Genomic DNA, 17,122 nt, shown 5'->3' on the forward strand with positions numbered 1-17,122 from the left:
AAACACGGCTGAGGTCCCGGAGGACTGGAGAATTGCTAATGTTGTCCCCTTGTTTAAGAAGGGTAGCAGGGATAATCCAGGTAATTATAGACCGGTGAGCCTGACGTCAGTGGTAGGGAAGCTGCTGGAGAAGATACTGAGGGATAGGATCTATTCCCATTTGGAAGAAAATGGGCTCATCAGTGATAGGCAGCATGGTTTTGTGCAGGGAAGGTCATGTCTTACCAACTTAATAGAATTCTTTGAGGAAGTGACAAAGTTGATTGATGTGGGAAGGGCTGTCGATGTCATATACATGGACTTCAGTAAGGCGTTTGATAAGGTTCCCCATGGCAGGCTGATGGAGAAAGTGAAGGCGCTTGGGGTCCAAGGTGTACTAGCTAGATGGATAAAGAACTGGCTGGGCAACAGGAGACAGAGAGTAGCAGTAGAAGGGAGTTTCTCAAAATGGAGACGTGTGACCAGTGGTGTTCCACAGGGATCCGTGCTGGGACCACTGTTGTTTGTGATATACATTAATGATTTGGAGGAAAGTATAGGTAGACTGATTAGCAAGTTTGCAGACGACACTAAGATTGGTGGAGTAGCAGATAGTGAAGGGGACTGTCAGAGAATACAGCAGAATATAGATAAATTGGAGAGTTGGGCAGAGAAATGGCAGATGGAGTTCAATCAGGGCAAATGCGAGGTGATGCATTTTGGAAGATCCAATTCAAGAGTGAACTATACAGTAAATGGAAAAGTCCTGGGGAAAATTGATGTCCAGAGAGATTTGGGTGTTCAGGTCCACTGTTCCCTGAAGGTGGCAACGCAGGTAAATAGAGTGGTCAAGAAGGCATACGGCATGCTTTCCTTCATCGGACGGGGCATTGAGTACAAGAGTTGGCAGGTCATGTTACAGTTGTATAGGACTTTGGTTCGGCCACATTTGGAATACTGCGTCCAGTTCTGGTCGCCACATTATCAAAAGGATGTGGATGCTTTGGAGAGGGTGCAGAGGAGGTTCACCATGATGTTGCCTGGTATGGAGGGCGCTAGCTATGAAGAGAGGTTGAGTAGATTAGGATTATTTTCATTAGAAAGACGGAGGTTGAGGGGAGACCTGATTGAGGTGTACAAAATCATGAGAGGTATAGACAGGGTGGATAGCAAGAGGCTTTTTCCCAGAGTGGGGGTTTCAATTACTAGAGGACACGAGTTCAAAGTGAAAGGGGAAAAGTTTAGGGGGGATATGCGTGGAAAGTTCTTTACGCAGAGGGTGGTGGGCACCTGGAACGCATTGCCAGCGGAGGTGGTAGATGCGGGCACGATGGAGTCTTTTAAGATGTATCTAGACAGATACATGAATGGGCAGGAAGAAAAGAGATACAGAACGTTAGAAAATAGGCGACATTTTTAGAGAGAGGATCTGGATCGGCGCAGGCTTGGAGGGCCAAAGGGCCTGTTCCTGTGCTGTAATTATCTTTGTTCTTTGTTCTTTGTTCTTAATTCCTTAAATAATACTATGATTGAACAGCAGGTTATGATCGACTCAGCCAAAGTTTGTAAAAATTCCTGTCAATAAATCTTCCAAAAGGGAGTGTGAGGATCTCCTGGTTCCGAGTGTCTAAGGGATACAGGACGAGGAATCAGCAACTAACCCCAGAGATTCACAGTAAAGACTGTGTAAATGAGGACATTTAACAACCGGGAGCTGAAACTCTGGGACGGGCTCTATTGTCACTGTGTTTGTGTGTCCGGTATAATCGCGGCAGGTCCGTGTCTCTTGTTTAGAATGAAACGATGAAGATCGCCATTCCGTATTACACACATTGACCGCGGGTTTCACTCCGGTTAGACAAACCTTTGCTGACTGAAATTAATTATTCAAGGTCCTACCAAACACACCGGCTCCCTCCTTCCTCCCATGTTTCTGTCGGATTGTTTTGAGAGGAGAGTTTGTATAATAACAAACACCCTCCAGGGAGAGGCGGCAATTTGAACATCTAAATGGGATCAGCTCCCGGCTTTCTAGGTTATAGATTCCCTGCACCCCTCCCCACCCTCCCTCCACCCTAACCCCATGTTCAGTTTCATTGTTCAGACATTGATGAGGGTGAAATGGGCAAAGTTCCCTTAAATAAAAGCAAAATACTGCGGATGCTGGAAATCTGAAATAAAAACAAGAAATGCTGGAACCACTCAGCAGGTCTGGCAGCATCTGTGGAAAGAGAAGCAGAGTTAACGTTTCAGATCAGTGACCAAAGTTCCCATTGAGTTTTGAAGCTGAATTGTTGCAGAGATCTGCGCACGCGCGATATAACCCAGCCCACTATGACGTCATCATGAGGCGAAGACGGCATGCGCACCCCTCCCCCAGCTGTGCCTGTGAGCGCCATTCACCGAGTGAGTGGAAGATTGTTTAGTCATGTCAAGCAGGAGAAGATCTTAAGAACATAACAAAGATGACCAAGAGTAGATTATTTGACCTCTCCACCCTACTCTGCCATTTAATATGATCATGGCTGATGTCATTGTGCTCAACTTGACTTTCCTGGCTGTCCCAAGAACGATTTACTGCTTTGCGGATCAAAAATCTATCTATCACAGCCATGGACTAACAGTTATATAATGCACCCCACACTCAATTACATGACGTGAAACAGATGGACACAGGACAAATCTGATTCACATCGATTAGGAGTGCCTAAAAAACACTGAGTCCACAATGCCATTCAATAATATTTCCTTACAGGTACAGAATGAATGCCACACTCACAAACTCTACCAGTCACAGAAAAACACAGAATAAGCAACACATTCACAAACAATACCAGAGACACAGAGATACTGAATGAATCACATTCTCACTGTCAGTTGCGGAGATGGATGAAAAATGAACTAATCCACACTCACATTCTGTTTGAGAGACTGATGGATGCAGAAATATATTCACACTCACAGGCAGTACCAGAAACTGACATACAGCACATGAATCCTACCTCATACAGAGTACCAGAGGCTGACATGATGAACTGGAACCAGACATAGTCGCATAACAGAAAATAAATGTTACAGAATAATGTACTCATTTACATACGTTAAACTCACATAGTGATGTTGGTATAATGCTGAGAATATCTGCTTTCCAAGCAGTTGACCTGAGTTCTCTACTGCAGGTTAGACCTCAATTCTGGTATAATGCAGCTTCATTTTATAACTTAAAAATGATCAACGTGATTTCCAAATTAAAACTTACAAAAGAATCTCATCATCCATGTGCATCTCCCACAATGCTGAACTTCAATTTTCTTTCAACGAAATTTATGTTGAAGAAGACATGTCCTCTAAACTAATAAATGAGTTCACAGTCAGAAACAAGAGTGTGCAGATCTTTGTTAAATAATAATAAAAAGGGAGATAGGTAAAGTTCAATTCACACACGGTGCTCTGGGTAAAGATTGAACCTACATTCAGATAACAGAGAATGAATTAATGTAAGGTAAACTCACACTCACAGACCAGGAACTGACGGGGACAGAGTACAAACTACACACAGACAAAATATTTTAAAAAAACAGTTTTAAAACCGAACAAGTCAATGCAATTTATAAAATGATTCTCATCATCCATGTACGTCTCCCGTAAATTTATCATTTCTTGAATAAATATAGATTTAAAATAGCCTTTAAACTGATCAGTTTTCAGTCAGAAACTAATAGTAAACAAAGAGTTATTCACAGCACCGAAGGAGGCTATTTGGCCCATCGAGTCCATGACAGCTCTCCACAGTGCAATCCAATCACACTCACTCCACCGCTCGATCCCTGTAGCTCTGCAAGTTTAATTCCTTCAAATGCTGTGTCAATAATCTCTTGAATAATTGATTGTCTCTACTTCCAGCTCCCTTGTGGGAAGTGACTTCCAGATCATCACCACTCACTCCGTGTTCACCCGACATCTCCTGCCCAAAATACTCAATTTCAGTCACTATGTCCTTGTACAATGAGCTAATGGGAAGTGTTTTTCCTTGTCTCACTTGTCATGATGTTTCACACTTGATGTAAATGTCCCTTCAGTCAGCTCGTCCACTGATCTTGCCTGTCACCTTTCCACCAATATGCCTGACTTTCTGACTCCCTCTACTACTGTCTCTTCAACTGTTTCAATGTTGTTGATTCAATGGAGAACAAACCCATCTCTATCGACTTCACACATTCTGATAAATCTACTCTGTACCCTCAAATAACCAGAACTGGATGCAATACTCCACTACAACACTGTCACTGTGTTTATTTTACACATCCGTATTTCTTGCTTTGAAAGAAGCAGCGAACTCGAATGGAACACGAAGCCGGTGCTCTTATTTTAAACATTCAGAAACAAGGAGTATGGAATTCAAACCCACGCATGCAGAGCACAACAGATTTGCAGTTCATCGTTTTTATCACTCGGCCACCTTGTCTTCTGTAAGTAAGCTGAAGTGCGGAGGAATGATCCGTGCAGAATGAAAAAGGTGACGGGCTGGTGCCAGCAAAACTGAAACAGTTGAAGAGAGAGTAGCAGAGGGAGTGAGAAAGTCAGGGATATCGGTGGATAGGTGACAGGCAAGAGCAATGGACTGAGCTGACTGCTGTGAAATGTTGTGGCTTCGCAGAACACTAAATTTGATTGGTTATCTAAAGTAAGCAATCAGATAAATACAGAACCTCAAGAATTGACTTCATTGTAAACCAGCCAATCACGAACATGGTTTTCACCCATCCTTCATTAACATAGATCTCTGGGGATGTGTATAAACTGCGAGTTCCGAATTTAAGAGCCACCCACAACGTCTCTCAAAAAGCTACAACATTATCTCTATAATATCAATTTGTTTTGATATTTTTAGCAAGTGACTTGTATTTTCTAAATGCCTTTGTGATCTCTGTTTTAATCCCACAGATTCTGGTTAATACAGTTTCACTGCCCGTGCGATCTTCCTGTCTCTACTTAATAATGTCCCGATCATTAATTACTGACCATTTGTGAGCTTTGTTAATGGACGCGTTCATATTCGGCCCCTTTGCTATATTTCGATAATAAAATCTGATTGAACGCACAGGCATCATTTCTCAGTCACTCATATCCCGAGATCAAGATTGTCCTCAATAAGTAATCAGCACATTATCTAGAAACCCCGGTGGTGTGGGAACCCTCAGTCTCACTCTTTGACACCTGACACTAAGATTATAAACTCCGCTGTTGTCTCTCACCAATAGGGATCAGTCTATAATCAGCGATGCAGTATCATTAGGAACATTGAGCTGAAATGGTTACAGAATGCTGTGAAAGAGGCTTTCTGTCCGCTGGTTATACAATGTTTCAAAAAGGATAGAGAGTGAACTCGAATCGATGGCGGAATGTGAAAGCCAATCTGGAAATTGTTACCACATGTAGAATAATACAATATAAAAAAGATTTTAAAATATTTGCGGTAAAACCAAGTTACCTAAAAATGTGATGATCTATATTGAAGCCGCTCTGTGTTTTACAAATATATTGGCGGGATTTTCACATTTGAAAACTCGTTTGCAGTCTTACAATTTCGCGCCGTTATTTTCCGCCCTCATCTCCTTGGCGTTTCTGGATTGGTGAATTCAGCCGCTCTCTGATTGGTCACATGAAGAGTACAATGACACCCAATGCAGAGTGACAAATTACCAGTGCCCCCGCCACCATTCCTCTCGAAGGTATAAATGAGACTATTGTGGGCGGTTCTCAACATTCTTCCTGAAAGTATTTGTCAGATTGTGGAAATGTCTGGAAGAGGGAAGACCGGTGGTAAAGCTCGGTCCAAGGCCAAGTCTCGCTCGTCCCGGGCTGGACTGCAGTTCCCTGTGGGCCGTGTTCCCCAAGAAAACCACCGCTCGGAGCACCAAGAGCAAGTGAAGCGGCCTGACTTAAATCTGCGAACCCAAAGGCTCTTTTCAGAGCCACCCACTTTGTCTGTTAAAAGGCTGCTTGCTGTCTGAGAAGGCAATTTTTTAATGCTAGCGCTGCTTTGTATTGGCCTACAACGAGGGCACTTGCCCCATCGTGTATGTCCCGGCCGAAAAACGGCCCACCTATTCTCATCCCACCTTCCAGCATTCAGACCGTCGCCCTGCAGATTACAGCACTTAAGATGCATATCCAGATTCCTTTTGAATGAGTTGGGGGTCTCTGCCTCAACTACCCTTCCAGGCAGTGAGTTCCAGACCACCATCACCCTCTGGGTGAAAATAAAATTCTCGTTTTCCCTCTAATTTTTCTACCTATCACTTTAAACATATGCCGCACAGTCACTGAACTCTCTGCTAAGACTTTTCACCTCCACTCTCTCCAGGCTCGCCAAAATTTTGCACATTTCAATCAGATCTCCCCTCAGCCTTCTCAGTACTGGATTCGGGCATTTAGCTGCTCGCCTCTGGCGATATTTGTCAGGGATTTTAGCAAATCTACCGTTTATGCAAACGAAAGCTTTTACACAATGATCGGCTCTCTAATAAAATGATCTGCTCTAAACCACATTTCTCTGACAACAGGAGATCGCAGATCGTTGTTTTGCCGATTTGGTGGCTGTTAAAAGAGATGTTTAGTTTAGTTTAGTTTAGAGATACAGCACTGAAACAGGCCCTTCGGCCCACCGAGTCTGTGCCGACCATCAACCACCCATTTATACTAATCCTGCACTAATTACATATTCCAACTACATCCCCACCTGTCCCTATATTTCCCTACCACCTACCTATACTAGGGGCAATTGCTAATGGCCAATTTACCTATCAACCTGCAAGTCTTTGGCATGTGGGAGGAAACCGGAGCACCCGGAGGAAACCCACGCAGACACAGGGAGAACTTGCAAACTCCACACAGGCAGCACCCAGAATTGAACCCGGGTCGCTGGAGCTGTGAGGCTGCAGTGCTAACCACTGCACCACTGTGCCGCCCCATGTTGTGTTATTTGATGCCAATCTCAGATCAGGGCAGGGTGAGTTTAGGCGCGCTCCCCGCGGATACGGCGGGCCAGCTGGATGTCTTTGGGCTTGATGGTGACTCGCTTGGCATGGATGGCGCACAGGTTGGTGTCCTCAAAGGGCTCCACCAGGTAAGCCTCGCTGGCCTCCTGCAGGGCCATGACGGCCGAGCTCTGGAGGCGCAGGTCTGTCTTGAAGTCCTGCGCGATCTCCCGCACCAGGCGCTGGAAGGGCAGTTTGCGGATGAGACACAGGGAGAACTTGCAAACTCCGCACAGGCAGTACCCAGAATCGAACCCGGGTCCCTGGAGCTGTGAGGCTGCAGTGCTAACCACTGCGCCACCGTGCCGTTCTTGATAAAGATAAACAATATTCAGATAACTTGATCTTATTAATTCAAGTTTCCATGTCACTGCTCTCTCTGTGAGTCTTTGGGTGGCTCTTAGAAGAGCCTTTGTGTTTGGTACAAAGGGTGGATTTGTTTAGCCGCCGAATCCATAGAGATTGCGGCCCTGGCGTTTCAGAGCGTACACCACATCCATGGCGGTGACCGTCTTGCGCTTTGCGTGCTCAGTGTTCGTGACCGCATCTCTGATCACATTCTCCAGGAAAAGCTTCAGCACCCCGCGGTTCTCCTCATAGATCAAACCCGAGATGAGCTTCACTCCACCACGGCGAGCCAGGCGGCGGATTGCTGGCTTGGTGATACCCTGGATGTTATCACGAAGCACTTTGCGGTGCCGCTTTGCTCCGCCTTTGCCCAATCCTTTGCCTCCTTTACCTCTTCCAGACATGACACTTCTTCACTCAACTCGTTGCTGAATGAGAAACGAGCTGTTTCTGCTGCCTTTTTTATGCAGCTCGCCCGGACCTGACTGAAAAACGGGCAGAGAGTGAGAGGCAGGGCAGGGAGGAAATTGAGTGACAGACAGAGCTGTGAAATGTCTTTCATCCTCCAGCTCCGCCTCCCACTTGCTTCAACCGCCAATTCAAAAACAAAACTCTCAACAATAGAGCTCAGCACAAAACTTCCAGACTCGGCCTTTATAGTCAAAGATAACAGAAACCCGGAGCTGTCAAATAAGGATCTATAACAATTAAAAGTTGATCATCTACCCGCCTAAGCACAGTGCTTCCGATCACAAGTCAACCCGTTTCCACACACCTCCCCTCCCAGACGGATTGAGTATTTTGCTAACACCTTACCCCAGCTGAATTAGAGAAACTCATGTATTGGGGTTTGAGTTGTGACGCGGGAATTCTCGCCAGTATTCCTGTGTTAGACCCTCTCACTCTGAATTAGTGAAAGGAGCATGAACTGTGACTGTACCGAACATATCCCCAGTTGCAGTGAGGACGGGACATCCCTCTGTTTAGTTGCAGAGAGTGGGGGAAGGGCTGAGTGCAATGTATGTCAGCGAGTCACCAGGGATCCTGTATTTACTTCCCATCATTTCTATGTGAAATGTGCACACGGCGGCGTGACAGGGATCATTTGATAGGGGGATCAGCTCTTTCCTGAGAAATGTGGGTGGCTCTGAAAAGAGCATTTGGGTTCAGATGTCTGCAAGTTTCCCGTGCAGTTTCACTTCTTCCCAGGGGCTGCTTTCTGAGCCTTTGCTGCTTTCGGCTTGGTCTTGCCCCTTGATGATTGAACTTTCTTGAGCACCTTTCCGCACTCTTGGGTTTTTTGGCCTTCTTCACAGGAGACTTTTTTGGAAGCGCTGCTTACTTCGCTGGGGATTTCTTTGGCGTTGCCGCCTTCTTGCTGGTCACTTTCTTGCCTGCTGCTTTCTTCGCTGCCGATTTCTTGGCTGCTAGTTCCTTGACTGGTAATTTCTTGGCTGCTGATTTCTTTGCTGTCACTCTCTTGCCAGCTGTTTTCTTCACGAAAGTTTTTTTGCCTGCTCCTGACTTGACTTTCTTTCCCACATTTCCCTTGGTTCCCTGCTTCGGGATTCTGAAGGAGCCGGAGGCGCCCGTTCCATTGCACTGCACCAGGGAGCCTTTATTCACATTCCTCCTGATACTTTGCTTGATTTGGGTCCTGTACTTCCCCACATCCACACCGCTCCGACCCAGACCCTTCTTTATGGCGGGCAGTGAGGTCCCCTTGCGATCGGAGCAATCCGCCACAATCTTGAGGATCTTCTCGCTCAACGTGGGACCGGCTGACTTGTTCCAGGGAGCCGCTTTCTTCTTCTTAGGAGTCTTGACTTCAGCGGCGGCGGCTGGAGGAGCCGTTTCGGCGCCTGCTGTATCGGTCATGTCCGGGACTCTGCACAGATTATCTCTGTCAGTCAGAACTGGGTCAGAAATGAAGCCGGTGGGGGCAGCACAGAGCAACTTAAAGGCAGTGAGCGGACGGGGGCGGAGACAACCTGCTGTTTCTCTCTGGTCCTAAACTCTCCAATTCCACTGAAATTCGGGTACTGCAAAATCCCAGACTAGATAATTCCTGTCTCTAACATCAGAATGCTTGCTGTCGAAAAGTTTGTACTTGAAGTAAAGACTCCATTTTTGACTGAAACCCGTTTTATTGCTGCACTGATGGCGCTCTCTCCCCCGATCGCTGACATGTTCTCCACTTTTGGACTGAAATCTTGAAATCAACAAAGAAACTACACTGAATTCCCACTTTGGGGATGAGAAGGGGAGCAATGTGCTTCTTTGACTGGAAAATCTTTTTATTTTACACAGGAGGGACTCGGACTCGGACCCACAAACACAGTGACATTAGACTAACCCGTCAGCACCTTTAATACACTCTCTCCTACACAATATTCACATCTACACATTTTCATGTCGAACTGTTCGCTAAATGTAGAGTTCCCAGGACAGGTTTTGATCTCTCTGCTGAGGTCAATAGACCCTTCAGCTCTACTCTATCCAGGCCGTTCAACATTTTATACATTTCAATCAGATCTCCCGTCAGCCTTCTCTGTTCCAAGGAGAACAACCACAGTCTTTCCAATCTTTCCTCCTAGCTGCATTATTCAGTCCCAGCAACATCCTCGTAAATCTCCTCTGTACCCTCTCTGGTGCAGTTACATCCTTTCTGTAATGAGGTGACCAGAACTGCACACAGGACTCAAGTTGTGGCCTAACCAATGATGATAAAGTTCCAGCATAACCTTCCTCCTCATATATTCTATACCTCGGCTAATAAAGGCATGGATTCCATATGTCTTCTTAACCATATTACCGCACTGCCCTGTCACCTTCAGGGATATGTGGACATTTACTCCAAGGTCCCTCACCTCCTCTGCACCTCTCAGTATTTTCTCATTAATCGTGTATTCCTTTGCATTGTTTGACCTCCCCAAGTGCATCACGTCACACTTCTTCGGGTTGAATTCTATGCACCACTTTTCTGCCCTTCTGACCTGACCATAAACATCTTCCTCTAGTCCACAGCAATCCTCCTCTCTATCTACCACACGGCCAATATTGGTGTCGTCTGTAAACTTCTTGATCGTGTCCCTCAACATTTATGTCCAACTTGTTCATATAGATCATCAACAAAACAGGGGACCCATTACTGAGCCCTGGGGAAAACCACTGGAAGCAGCCCTCCAGTCTCAAAAGCCGCCGTCAACAATTACTCTGCGTTTCCTTCCACTGAGGCAATTTTGCATCCAACTTGCTGCATTTCCCTGGATCCCATTAAATTTTATTTTATAAACAGTCTGCATTTTGGGGGCCTGTCAAAAGCTAAAATTCATGTCGAATCCATCAACTGCACTACCCTGATCTGTCATCCTTTTAAAAATTCAATTCAGTTGGCACGTGCCTTTCTAAGTGACAGTTTATCTTGTCTCAGAATATATTTCAATAATTTACCCACTGCTGAGGTTAGACTGACTGGCCTGTAATTATTGAGTTTTAGGCTGAACTGTAAGATTCGTTTTATCTCGAAAGATCCGCTTGGGGAAACAGACGTTACAATCTGATTAAATTGATCTGTGACTGTAACTATCAGATATTAACTCCTGCCCCATTCCGGCAAACACATCGACTCTCTCGGAGGATCACTTTGAGAATTCGAGCTAATGTACAGCAAACATAGTGCAGAGAATGATCTCAAGTTGAGCTTGGTAAAGGGTTCATCTCCCAGCTGGAAACCTTCTCTAATCTTGCCCACAGTCCCGGTTCCATTGCTCAAAATCAGATAAAACTGAACTGGAGAAAGTTCCGATTGATTATTGTTGTTCAAACTGTTGCCGAATGAAGCACATGCGCGGTACAGCCCCGCCTCCACCGGTGATTGTGAATGAGCGAACGAGCGCATGCGCGCTCCCCTACTCCAGCAAATCTGTTGAACACCATTTACTCAGTGAGCGGTAAGAGTTTGTTTTTAACAGAGGGAATGGAGATATTGCAGCCTAGGGGTAAGGCAGTAAACAGCAATCTGCTTCCAGCAGCACATTGCTTTGGGATCCTGTCCGCAGTCTGGACCAGAGATCTCCATTGACTCCGGGGCAAGTTCAGGGAGAGTCGCGGGCTGTTTGTGAGAGGCACTGTGGAGGATGAACTGATCCCGGAACATGGAGTGAGCGGCGGAATGGAGAGGCCTTTCTCGGCCTGTGTGTGCACTAGGTAAGTGAGACCGAACGTGAATAAGCTGCTGTTGAAAATCTTTTCTGTTTCTCGCCTCAGTTCTGTAATACATGTTCGTGGTTTAACTCCTGTTTCACGCTGTTTACTGTGAGTGTACCTTTCAAGTGTTCACCTGCCTCGGCTCAACTATCACCAGTAACCTGTCTGTAGATGCAGAAATCAACAAGCGCATGGGTAAGGCTTCCACTGCTATGTCCAGACTGGCCAAACCTGATCTGCACAAACATCACTCAGGTAATCGCAATCTTGGAAGAGTGCAGATGTTGGCTTGTTTCTGGATGTCACTAAATTGTTGTAAATCGGTTAAAACACCTGATCAGCAGATGCTGAGATCTGCAGTGAAATCAGACACTGACATTCTTTGTATTTCTGGTGAGTATTTGTGGTTAGTAATAATGATTATTAATTGAAATGTTACATTAATCTCTTTTCTAGCTTCCACCTCAACTGATCTTCAGTTACAAGATATATTATTCTTCCTTTCTGTCGGCAAATACTTCCAGGGAACAAAATGAATGTGATGATTCCCAGGCACAAGGAAATGTGCAGTCAGCTCCTTGCAACACAGAGTAGGTTTGTTATCACTCCCAGAGGCCATCAGTTAATTCCAGAGTCACATGGAGCAGAAATAGTCAAACTCTCACTGATCCCAAGTTCAGAGACACATTTTCAATCCAGCAATCAAACAAAGCAGAAGAGACAGACATTGTTTGGAATCCATTCCAATTCTGTACTGCTGAAAGTTAGGTGCCTCAATCTCAATTCAAAAGCACACCCACGATCAAATTGAAAGACACCATATCAATCTCACAAGAGGGACACATCCTGGAGACAGTAAGATAGAGAGTGAATCTCACCCTCACATACCTGAAACTGTGTGCAGTTCTGGTCACCTAATTACAGAAAGGATGTAACTGGACTGGAGTGTGTTCAGAGGAGATTTATTTGGATGTTGCCAGGGCTGGAAAAATGCAGCTGTGTGGAAAGATTGGATAGGCTGCGGTTTTTCTCTTTGGAACAATGAAGGCTGAGGGGAGATCTGATTGAAATCTATAGAATTTTGAGGGACCTGGACAGTTTGGAGGTGAAGGGTCTATTCACATTAACAGAGAGGTCAGTGACGAAGGCCAGAGATTTAAAGTGATTGGTAGAAAAATTAGAGGGGAGATGAGGGAAAGAAAATCACCCAGAGGGTGTTGGGGGTCTGGAACTCACTGCCTGAAAGGATAGTTGAGGCAGGAACCCTCAACTAATTCAGAAGTACTCTGGCTAGGCACCTCAAATGCCGTCAACTGCAGGGATCCGGACCAAATCCTGGAAGGTGGGATTAGAACAAGTGGCCTCTTTCCGTGCCTTAAACTTTCTATGATTCTATGGAATTGATGATTAAAAGAAAATAAACACATTCCTATACTGTAAACAGACAGACACAGAGTGAAATTCACAATTACAAATTATTAAAGAGTTAAAGTAAAGATTAAAACCTCCAGCCACAGAAGGGAGACTGACAGCTACAGTGAAGAAAATAAAACCACTCACATGCAAGAGACTGCAGATAGAAAATAACACCAGAGTCCCCTAACAGAGACAGACAGTTACCACGTAAAACACATGGACACATACCAGAGACTGAGAGGGACAAAGGAAAATCAATTCTCCAATAAGAGAAATTGAATGAGAGGAATAACACACATACTTGTGTAGTAGACATTGATAGCTGCAGAACAAAAGAAAATGTGCACACACACCTATCAGGAACTGTAAGCTGCAGATTAAAACACACAGACCAAAAATAGAAAGGTTCAGAGAAAAGCCCCATATCACACACTCGAGTTTGAAAGATACAGAATAAATCCACACTGTTACATATTAACTTTACAGGTGCAGCTTAACAGTGACACTCACATACCAGAAACCAACTGGTGCAAAGGAAAACTCACTCAAGTAACAGAAACTGACAGGTAAAAATCAAAAACCATAATTATATACAGAAAATGGCAGGTATAGAATAAAACAACAATCACATATTGGAAGTTGGCAGGTGGGGGGGGCGGGGGGGGACACCTGCATGTTCCATAAACTGACAGGTACAGAGTAAAATAAACATTCATATACTATCAATGGACAGGTGCAGATTTAACCCCTCATTCAATTAACAGAAGCTGAAAGGTGCTCACTCAAATTCCAAAATTGAAAGATACAGAATAAACCCACATTCACACACCAGATACTGACAGGAACAGAACCCACATGCCACTCACAGAAACAGATAGGGACAGAACAAAGGCCACAATCACATACCAGAAACTGACAGGGAAAGATAAAAACCTTCACACATTTCAGAAAGTAACAGGTGCAGGATAACTGCCTCCCTCACATATGAGAAACTGACAGATATAGATTGACACCCAGACTCGCATACTAGAAAATAACAGCTAAAGATTAAAATCTACATTTACATATCAGAAAATAGCAACTGCAGTATAAAAGCCACACTCAACTAGCAGAGACTGACAGACACAGAGTGAAATCCACAGTGAATTCCAAGAAATTTACTGTTAGAGAGTGAAAATCTCTCATCCATAACTGACAGACACAAAGAAAACCCAACACTTGCACTTCACACTCTGACAGATGCAGAATAAAACACACACATAATTAAGAAGATTTATAAACCAGATACTGACAGATACAGACTAAAACTCAATGTCACTTAACATAAACTGACAGATGCAGAATAAATTCAGCAGTCACAGACCAGAGAATGAAATGTACAAAGTAAACCTCACAGACACATGTCAGAAATTGCCATGTACAGATTAAAAATCATACTCACATTCTAGAGAATGTAGAGATGTGGTGTACAATCCAGACTCAAAAGCCAGACTAAAAATCGTACTTGTATACCAGACCGTGACATAGACAGGTTAAAAACCATAAGTGCACATTAGAAATTTAAATGCACAGGTTAAAACTTAAATTTACAAACCAGACAATCAAAGATAAAGAGTGAACACCACTCATATACAAGAAAGTGTTCGATTAACAGTCAAACCCACATTCACATGCAGGAAAGTGAGGGGCACAAGTTCAAGAAACACAAACAAACATCAGAAACTGAAAGATACAGAATAAGATGTTTCTCACATAAAACAAAGTGACAGATACAGACAAACCCACACTCAAAATCAGAAACTGACAGAGATAAACTGTAGACTAGGGATTGAGAGAGAAAGAGTGAAACTTACACCCGTGTCCAAGAAACTGAATAATACAGCAAAAGAAGTGAAAAAAAACACTCACCCACGATAAAAGAATAAAACTGCACTAACACACCAGAAACTGACAGGCATGAAGCAAACCCCCGTGCCACCCCCCACCCCCTGCCCCCGCACCCAATACAGAAAAACACAACAGAAACTGACAGCCATGAAATAAAAGCTACACACACATACCAGAAAGTGACAAGTACAGTTCCATACTGAAAAATACAAGGAAACAAGATAAAAACCAACACTCACGATTCTGAGTTAGACTGAGGTAGAGTAAAATCTTGATGCAAATACCAGAGACTGACTGGTACAGATATAAAACTCAATCAATAAGAAAGTGCGAGGTGCAGACTAAACCCCACAAATGGGGATCAGAATGAAACTGGTACAAAGTAAAATTCAAACCAACTTTTCAGAAACAGACAGGTAACAAGAAGAAAGAAAGACACAACCTCAAAGACCAGAGTATGAGGGTTACAGAGTAAAACCCATGCTCGTTAATCAGGAATTGCCATGTACAGAATTAAAAACCTCTCATTCACACTAGAAACTTACAGGTACAAAGGAAATCCCACACTCACACTTCAGAGACTGACAAATATTCAGAAAAAATACCGTTTTAACAGAGATTGACAGGAACAGAATTAAGCACACCATCAAGATAAACAAATGGCAGATTCAGCATAAATCACAAATTCCCATTGCAGAGATTGACATGCACAGAGTAAAATGAACACCTATTCCGCAGAAATTAACAATCACCCTTTAAAAGTACAGTCACAGAATAGAAACTGTCCGTTCAAGGTCGAAGCAGATTCACAGAACAAATTGAAATATACAGTGTGAACCTCCTACTCAAACACCAGAAGCTAATAGGTACACAGTAAAAAGTAAAACTGATAATGACATACCAGACACAGACAGACAGAAAAAAGCCAATATCACGTAGCAGAATCTGACAAATACAGAATAAAATGTATAGTAGCAGATCAGATATTGACAGGAAAAGCACTACCATAAAGCAACAAGTACAGAATAATGGCCATACTGACAAGTGTGATATTGATAGGTACAGGGAAAACGTTACACTCACCAGAGACATGCAGAAACAGAATAAAACCCACATACAGATAAAGTAACTCAGAGGTACACAGTAAAATCCACATTCACATGCCAGAAACAGACAGGGAAAGTAAAACATATCCTCACAAATCATGCACAGACAAGTACAGAGTAATAGCGGCATTCACATTACAGAGACTGACAGATGCAGGGTAAAATCCACAATCAATTACCACAAACAAAAAGGTACAGAAGAAAGCAGATATTTCCTTTGCAGTCAATGACAACATGCTGGGTAAAATCCACATTCCCATATCAGAAATGAAAGGGTGAAGAGTGATCCCACATTCACTCGCCAGAATAAAGAAGGTACAGTGTAAATGAAAGCAGAAAATACTGGAAACAATGCTCATTCTCACATAACAGATAGTGAGACATTCAAAACAAAACCACTGTTCACTCCAGCAGAAACTGACAGGTACATTACAAAACCAACACTTACATACCAGAAGCTGATAGATACATAATAAAACCCACACTCACATCAGAAGTTGGCAGGTACAGTGGAAACCCCATATGTGTTTATCAGATACAGAGAAAAACCCACAGTCACATTCCACATTCTGGGATAAAGAATAAATCCCTCACTCTCATACTATACAAAGAGGGACAGGTAGTTGGACAGATCGAGATGTGTAAGAGTTTCTTCATTGTTTTTTAAATATAAACAAACAGATCATGTCTTTCAGACTGACAGATGGAGGATGACTTCCACACTCATACTGTACCAGTGATGAACAGACACAGAACGAATGCTATTCATATGCACACCTTTATGATTATTTGTAGTGTATGTTTATGGGATGTGAGCATCTCCAGGAAGGCCAGTAATAGTTGTCCATCCCTCATTGCCATTTAGAAGATAGTGTCTTGTGGCCTTCTTGCTCCCTCCAGTCTTTGTAGTGTAGGTACACCCAAAGTGGTGTTCGGTAGGGAGTTGCAGAATTTGGACTGAATGATGATGCAGGAATGGTGTTATTTTTCCAAGCCAGGATGACATATGAACTGGTGATGAAATTGCAGGTGGTCTTGTTCTCATACGTTTCCTGCCCATGTTCTACTTTGCAGCAGATGTCGTGGGTTTGGCAGGTGCTGTTTCATGGTGCTTCCTCTGGTTGATGCAGTACGTCT

At 43.8% G+C, this 17,122-nt stretch overlaps 2 protein-coding genes across 2 annotated transcripts; both read right to left on the reverse strand.

Annotated features, from left to right (window-relative positions):
• Positions 1 to 7,459: 7,459 nt before the first annotated feature.
• LOC137362615 (histone H4-like) lies at positions 7,460 to 7,771 on the reverse strand. Its single transcript, XM_068026967.1, has one exon. The coding sequence runs from the start codon at positions 7,769 to 7,771 to the stop codon at positions 7,460 to 7,462; it is 312 nt and encodes a 103-aa protein (XP_067883068.1).
• Positions 7,772 to 8,705: 934 nt separating this feature from the next.
• Positions 8,706 to 9,245, reverse strand: LOC137362612 (histone H1-like). Its single transcript, XM_068026965.1, has one exon. It carries the CDS (start codon positions 9,243 to 9,245, stop codon positions 8,706 to 8,708), a length of 540 nt encoding a protein of 179 aa, XP_067883066.1.
• Positions 9,246 to 17,122: the final 7,877 nt, after the last annotated feature.

This window comes from Heterodontus francisci, unplaced genomic scaffold (assembly GCF_036365525.1).
Source record: "Heterodontus francisci isolate sHetFra1 unplaced genomic scaffold, sHetFra1.hap1 HAP1_SCAFFOLD_452, whole genome shotgun sequence".
Taxonomy (NCBI): domain Eukaryota; kingdom Metazoa; phylum Chordata; class Chondrichthyes; order Heterodontiformes; family Heterodontidae; genus Heterodontus; species Heterodontus francisci.